The 7712-nt window shown below is 33.6% G+C and overlaps 1 protein-coding gene across 3 annotated transcripts in view; it reads left to right on the top strand.

Moving 5' to 3' along the window:
- DCUN1D5 (defective in cullin neddylation 1 domain containing 5) overlaps positions 1-6949 on the top strand; it is a 28505-nt gene extending 21556 nt beyond the window's left edge. For all 3 annotated transcript variants that reach the window (XM_081541774.1, XM_081541775.1, XM_081541776.1), the window contains 4 exons: positions 1627-1735; positions 1825-1929; positions 3873-3975; positions 6613-6949. In XM_081541774.1, the coding sequence (XP_081397900.1) occupies positions 1627-1735; positions 1825-1929; positions 3873-3975; positions 6613-6668 (373 nt within the window). In that variant the 3' untranslated portion in view covers positions 6669-6949. The remainder of the gene's footprint in view (positions 1-1626; positions 1736-1824; positions 1930-3872; positions 3976-6612) is intronic.
- The last annotated feature ends 763 nt before the right edge of the window (positions 6950-7712 follow it).

A 7712-nucleotide genomic window follows, 5' to 3' on the forward strand; every position in this document is an offset into this window, starting at 1 on the left:
ATTCTGACAAGGTAATCAAGAAGAACAAGGAAAAGGCAAAAATATATAATAATCATGTTAGAAAATATTATAAATATTTTAATTGGCATATTTAAATAAAATTATATGTGAAATAAGTAATCAGAAAAGTGTATAAATGACCAAAACTGATTGAAAAAGACATAAAAAATCTGAATAGTCTAATAACCATTTAAAATGCTGATTTAGTAGTTTGAAGGTTTTGCTTCTCTTAGGAAAAAGGCCTAGGTGGTTTTTCAGCTGCTGAATTTGTTCAAATCCTAAATCCAATGTTGAGTAAACTTTTTCCGGAAAACAGAAGAAAGTGTACCATTTTTCATTTTGGTTTTTTGAGGCTTATGCTATAAGCTTGTTACAAGACTAGTGAAGAGAATGTGAAAGAATAAAATTTGCAGCCAGCCTCCTTTATGAACAAAGCAAAATATCCAGCAGTGTATGAAACAGGTAACATGACCAAGTTTGGCTTGTTCTAAGAATGCAAGAGTTAAGCAATAGAAATTTATTCAGATACTTACACATTAATAACATGGTAAGTTACTGAACATCACATTGCTGATTTAGAACGGTGACAGTCTTGGTAAATCTGAGAATGCTAGGTGTGTTGTCATGAGTGCTGAATCAGCTTTGCATGGAAAACTATTGGTCACAGTAGATGGCACACCTAATTTGATTGAAGGGAGTCAGATCTCAGAGAGGACAAAGTGTGAGTTAGTTTTGATGAGTAATTTTTTGACAAAATATTAGAAGGCACAGCATATCAAGTAGATAAAATAATATGTGCTTAAAGCATAGATATGGCATTTGGGAATGGTAACTAGAGCACAGTTACATTTTCAGGATCTTGGGCCCTGGCTGGAGATCTCTTGTGCTAATTGTGAAAGGCTTGTCCACCTTGTTTTTTGCCAAATAGTGGAGTGAACCAACCCAGTAAAATCAGAAAGCCAGTAATACTTCTGAACAGTCCATCTCCTTAGTGCCTTACATTTAGTCAGTCATACCTTTAGAAATAACATCTGTTACTTGCTTGCATTCTTTTGTATATGTACCTTATGTAAGATTAGGTGCTGTCACTGATATACTTTGATTTTTTGTTCACTAAAAATGTAGTAGGAATCTGAGTTTATTACTGAATCACTAATATAATGTATTTCCTCTGGATTACCTACTAAACTTTTAAAAGCAATTATGATTAGTCTCTTTCACCAAGATGGTGCCTGAGAATTTGTGTCAGAGGCTTGATTAATTTTATTTGTTCTGTCATTTTAACTGTATTTGTGGTAAAAGCATATATCTTAGTACATTTCTTTTTACCAAATATTTGTGATTTTATTCAAGGTTTTGCTTGAGTTGTGGGTTATTTTTTTTTTTAAAGAAAAGGTATTGGAGTGATCTTTCCTAGATTGCCAGGTTTTCTTTTCCCTTTTTCCGTTTTGCATTGTATTGGTAGATAGAAGGCAACAGTTATTCTAAATTTGTGAATCAGAGAATTTAAACCTAAACTAACTTCATAAATGTGCTCACTTCTTTATTTAATGCATTCCTTCTAACTCGCAAAGATACTTTTATTTAATTTTCTTAATTATGTAACATTTGATTTTTTAATTTAAGGTGTGACTGCACAGAAAAGTTACAGAACAAATTTGACTTTTTGCGCTCACAGTTGAATGATATTTCTTCGTTTAAGAATATTTACAGATATGCCTTTGATTTTGCAAGGGTAAGTGGAATTTCCATGTTTGCAATTTTAATATTTTTTTTATTATCTTGAAACCACAGTTAGGAAAACTTTTTTATCTTTTGTTTTAGGATAAAGATCAGAGAAGCCTTGATATTGATACTGCTAAGTCTATGTTAGCTCTTCTCCTTGGGAGGACATGGCCACTGTTTTCAGTATTTTACCAGTACCTAGAGGTATGTATATGTTTTTATTTTTAAAATAATATTTAAAAACTTAAGCTGATTGAAAAACATACCTTTAAATGAATAAAAACAGAAAGATTTTTAATACTGTAGCTTTTAAAAAAATCTGTATAAATGGTTGAAAATTTGTTTAGATGTATACCTGTATGATCTCATTTAGGCATGAGTTCATGTTCATTAATATATTTTGTGCATAAGCTGTGTGTATTCCCTGCCTCATAGCTCTTCTCCCTTCAAAAAAAAAAACCAAAGATAAATATTCAAAAAATATATTTTAGCACAAATGCCCTTAATGTAAAATTAGTTTCTTGGGATTTTTCGGGAGAGAATTGATACTAGTGTACAAATCTCAAGCTTCTAAATCAAGTTTCTTTCTCTGTACAGGATATTAGACTGAAAAAATCAGTTTAAGAGAACCAATTTTAGTATTAAAGCTTAGGCTCAATCTAAAGAATTAGAATAAACTTTTAATATCTTGTTGTTGTTCAGTTGCTTAGTCGTGTCTGACTCTTTGCAACCCCATGGACTGCAGCACGCCAGGCTCACCAGTCTTTCACCATCTCCCGGAGCTTGCTCAGACTCATGTCCATTGAGTCTGTGATGCCATCCAACCATCACATCCTCTGTTGTCCCCTTCTCCTCCTACCTTCGATCTTTCCCAGCATCAGGGTCTTTTCCAGTGGGTCAGTTCTTCCCATCAAGCGGCCAAAGTATTGGAGTTTCAGCTTCAGCATCAGTCCTTCCAATGAATATTTGGGATTGATCTCCTTTAGGATGGACTGGTTTGATCTCCTTCCAGTCCAAGGGACTCTCAAGAGTCTTCTCCAACACCGCAGTTAGAAAGTTTAATATTTTAGGTCCCCAAATATGAGAATGAACTTAGATATAGTGTTGACTGAGAAATGTGTGCAGAATTTATAAAGGAAGTATTCTTTTAGAAGAAAGGCTTTATTCTTGTACCTGTTGTTCAAGGTGATTCTAAGAAGATACTGTCCTTCTTTTCGATTTTTTGCTTTGGTAGTGTTATTTTGCTTTTGAAATTTTGTCTTTTATTTTGGTGTACTTCTTACCATTTCTTGAGTATAGTTGCTTTTGCTTTGAAAATAATTTCTCATGAAGCTGATTGTTTATCATAGCACTGATTGTTTATCATAGCAAGTTCCCTAGATTAGTTTTGTTTAAAGCTTGTGATAAGAGACAGTAGTATAAAAAGGTCTTATGTGCACACTTAAATCTTTTAGCCTAATAAAGTAGATTGGTTGATGGACATTACCTATCTTCCTCATATTGGTAATTTGGGGACAGAGATAAATATCATTCCTTGTAAGAATATTCCCGTGTAAAGGTTGCTGAGAGAACTAAATATTTTCAAATGTTTGTTGTGTGGAGGGTGTTTAACATAACATTATCTTTTTAAATCTTTATAACACCATTTTGAATTACGTTTTATTTCCACTTAGCCAGTGAGTAACTTTCCCAAGGTAACTCAGTTAAGTAACAGAAGTAAGATTTGAACCCAAGCCTGAAAAATGCCAACTTCAAATGTGGCTAAACAGTAAACCTTATGCAAAGAAACAATTTAATGAGAAGCAGCAGGAGGGAGTTTACTGTGTATAAGAAACATTATATAGCTTGATCTCACTGGTGATTACACAGCGTATACATCGCTAAAAATTTATTGAGTTTTACCCTGTTTGTTAGTGCCCTTGATGCTGTGTTATTCCTCAGGAATTTAAAAAAAAGAAAAAATAAATTTGAAGATGTTAACATCTAAATGACCCTGAAAATTCTCTTAGAAACACAAATAATTAAAAGAGGAATAACTGTTTTAGGAAAGACTAAATCACAACGAAGTTACAACTATGTTTATTGAAATCAAATCCTAATAGATACTGCTTGTTCTGTAATCCAAATGTTTATATCGTTTTCTACAGCAATCAAAGTATCGCGTTATGAACAAAGATCAGTGGTACAATGTGTTAGAATTCAGCAGAACAGTCCATGCTGATCTTAGTAACTATGATGAAGATGGTGCTTGTAAGTATCTAATACAATGTTTTCCTATGAAAATACAGTTCTTAAAACTATTAAATGAGAACATGGATTTGTGTAGCATTACCATAAAGAATTTAAACTTCCTAACAGACCTTCTTGTTTTAGTTGTGTGGGAAGTGTGAGGGAGGCAGGTTATAGAAGGTAAAGAACTCAGATTGAGCACCATTATAAAATCTGTGCTGGTAAATGAAATATTTTCAATTACTTGGTAGCAGAGCACTATAGCAAAATTTTTTTGCAGCTAGAAGCTAAAACTCTGCTTTATTCCTGTGTTTCCTGGCATTTTACTATGTAAGAAAAGTGCAGTCATGATTTTAAAAATAGGAAAGCAAAACAGCTATAGTGGCAAAAGCTTTAACTTTAATATCATAATATCCATTCACAATATGGCAAATAATATCAAAGTAACTTCCATCAGAAATTATTGAGTAAACAGTTAATAAACTATTTATGATTTTTGAATTGTTCAAATTAAAATATCTGTCAGTCCCCTTCAGTGGAAAACCCAGGATGCCATAAAATAGGTATTGGAATTCATGATGAATTATTTAGATAAGCCAAATGAATTTTCTAGAGCTGTTAAGTTTTTTATTCCCAACACAAGTTTGTCTACATGTGTTGTTTTCATGTTGCAAAGCATTATATAGAAAAGATTGTTATTGTTGTTTAGTTGCTAAGTCGTGTTGAGCTCTTTTGCGACCCCATGGACTATAGCTCTCCAGACTCCTCTGTCCATGGAATTTCCCAGGCAAGAATCCTGGAGTGGGTTGCGATTTCCTTCTCTAGGAGATCTTCCCGACCCAGGGATTGAACCCATGTCTCCTGCATTGGCAGGCAGATTCTTTACCACTGAGCCACCAGGGAAGGTTAATGGACTTTTGTGACACTGAAGAATCAAAATATTGAAGAAAGGATAACTTTACGTCTTCCTGTATATATATTGTTTTCCACTTACAAAATAGTGTAGAATTTAATATTTTTATAAATAATCCCTTACAGCAGTAAACTGGCAGCTCAAGGACCATGTCTGGCCTGTAGATGTGTATTTTCGTGTGCATTTGAGTCAACGTTGTAGCTGAGAGGTTTTGAATGAAAATATAGCTTCTAGATGTGTTTGAAAAATTAGAAAATCTGACATAACTGTTCCTGTGATCTTCTATAGAAATTAGGTTGGAGCCAAGTAGTGGCTCGTGTTGGACTTGCTTTCTGGTGTGCTGATCTGCAGTATGACAACATCTAGGTTGCTTTTCCGTTGTCTTTTATTATTATGCTAGTCTCCTGTTTTTCTTACAGTAGAGAAATATCCATTAAGAGCAAGAGAAAAAGTGAGATCACCAGAGGGTTTTTAAGAAGGAACGCATGTAAACCCATGGCTGATTCATGTCAATGTATGGCAAAAACTACTACAATATTGTAAAGTAATTAGCCCCCAACTAAAATAAATAAATTTATTTAAAAAAAAAAAAAGAAGAATAGGGCAAGCATATTTCTTTATGGCAATGAGTTTTCCCTACATTTCCAAACAATAAACAGTGAGCTCGTTTAAATTGCCTATCTGAACTTATGTAAGTAAATAAATTTGAACTCCCTGCATTATAAAAATATATTTTTACAGTAGTTCTTAAGGCAGGTGTTGATATTTATGAGGTACTTGCTTTGTGTTCAGATTTATAGTAGGTCCTGTACCTGGAACAGTATATGACCACACCTTCAGTAAACTTATACACTTCTTGGTGAGGTGACAAGAAATACTATGGTAAACACTTTTCAGATTTTTTAGTAATTAATTGGCAGAAAGCCGTGGGCAGTTAGAAAAAGGGAGAGGTTAATATTGACTGAGTTATCAGAGAGTTCATGAAACACTTAAATCTTTTTTTTTTTTTTATAAATTTATTTATTTTAGTTGGGGGCTAATTACTTTACAATATTGTAATAGTTTTTGCCATACATTGACATGAATCAGCCATGGGTTTACATGTGTTCCCCTTCCTGGACCCCCCACCCACCTCCCTCCCCATCCCATCCCTCTGCGTCATCCCATTGCCCCGGCCCTGAACATTTGTCTCATGCATTGAACATGGAATGGTGTTCTATTTCACATATGATAATATACATGTTTCAATGCTATTCTCCCAGAACGTCCCACCCTCACCTTCTCCCTCAGAGTCCATAAGATTGTTCTATGCATCTGTGTCTCTTATTCTGTCTCGCATATAGGGTTATCGTTACCATCTTTCAAATTCCATATATATGTATTAGTATACTGTATTGGTGTTTTTCTTTCTGGCTTACTTCACTCTGTATAATGGGCTCCAGTTTCATCCATCTCAGTAGAACCGATTCAAATGTATTTTTTTAATGGCTGAGTAATATTCCATTAGAAACATTTAAATCTTGAGAACGTGATTTCTACAAATATCCACTGGGGAAAGTCCCTTATTTATTTATTTATTTATTTTTAAAAAGTCCAAGAAAGCACCTATTAAGTAGAAGGGAGTCTGGAAGGAAGGGAAAGGTCAGTGCCCCATCGTCACCATAGTGTTTGTGGTGAGTTTGTTTTATTTAGTTTAAGAGATAAGTTCACTGAGTTCTAATAAAAATTGTTTCTTTTATTTCTAGGGCCTGTTCTTCTTGATGAATTTGTTGAGTGGCATAAAGTTCGTCAAGCATCATAGCAAGAAGTATTGTGAAGAAAATGCAAACCTTTTGATCCTGACGTGTGTACAGGCTAATGAGATAAGGGGAAAAAAAAAAACCTAAGGGGTGCATTTTCATTCATATGAAAGACTTCTCATAGTACTTTTTGTTTCCTTTTTTTTTTAAAGGAAGTTTTCTTGTTACATGTTATGGGCATTGAGCCACACCTCTTCTGAGACTGAATATTGAAGTTTTTGTTTTGAGTTATGTTTATAACATTTATTTCAGAACAATAAAGATTCAGATTTGTGACAAAGGCCTTAAAGTGAAGATGTCCGTTGAGTGTCAAGAGTGGTATTTATTTTTGTAGATTTTAATTCTTGAATTTTAGAAGTCTGTCATACCAGGAATTTGTGGAATTTTAGAGGTTTTAAACAATCTTAATATTTGGCAATGTACTCTGCTCATGGTATAGCTCATATATTCATCTCTGCACAATCAGAAAGAATATTTATTGGCCTTGACTTCTTGGGTAATTTCTGATGCAGCTAATAAAATACATTTCTGGATATTGGGGAAGTTCAGCTGTGGTTTTCTGTGAAAGTTGCCAACATATTATGCATATTCTTTATCTGAAAAGTTTACAGTTGGAAAGATTATTGTGTTGTTATTTTGTTTTCTAACCATTAAATAGTATTGTCAATAAGTATAAATCAGCATCACATGTATACTCTTAATGTGAATTTTACGTTTTCTGTATTCTATCAGTTTAAAATTCCATTTATATTAGAAAGAGCAAGTTTCATATATTAATGGTCTCAAAATCAGGTAGCCTTATGAGAAAATTAAGACCATTATTGAAGCTGTATATCATCATTATTGTTGTTTGTGACATATATGTGATCTTTTTAACTATCATTTTGTGATTTGGGGTTTCGTTGAGGACCACTCCATCCCAATTCCCCTTCTTTTTGGTTATATGAGAACCTTAGCTCTGACGTTGTGGATTTAGTTAAAATATATACTAGAAAAAAGAGAATAAGTACTCATGGGAGAACTCTGGGTGTAACTGTGCACAACTC

This window comes from Giraffa tippelskirchi, chromosome 11, assembly GCF_054371585.1.
Source record: "Giraffa tippelskirchi isolate mGirTip1 chromosome 11, T2T-mGirTip1v1.2.pri, whole genome shotgun sequence".
Taxonomy (NCBI): Eukaryota; Metazoa; Chordata; class Mammalia; order Artiodactyla; family Giraffidae; genus Giraffa; species Giraffa tippelskirchi.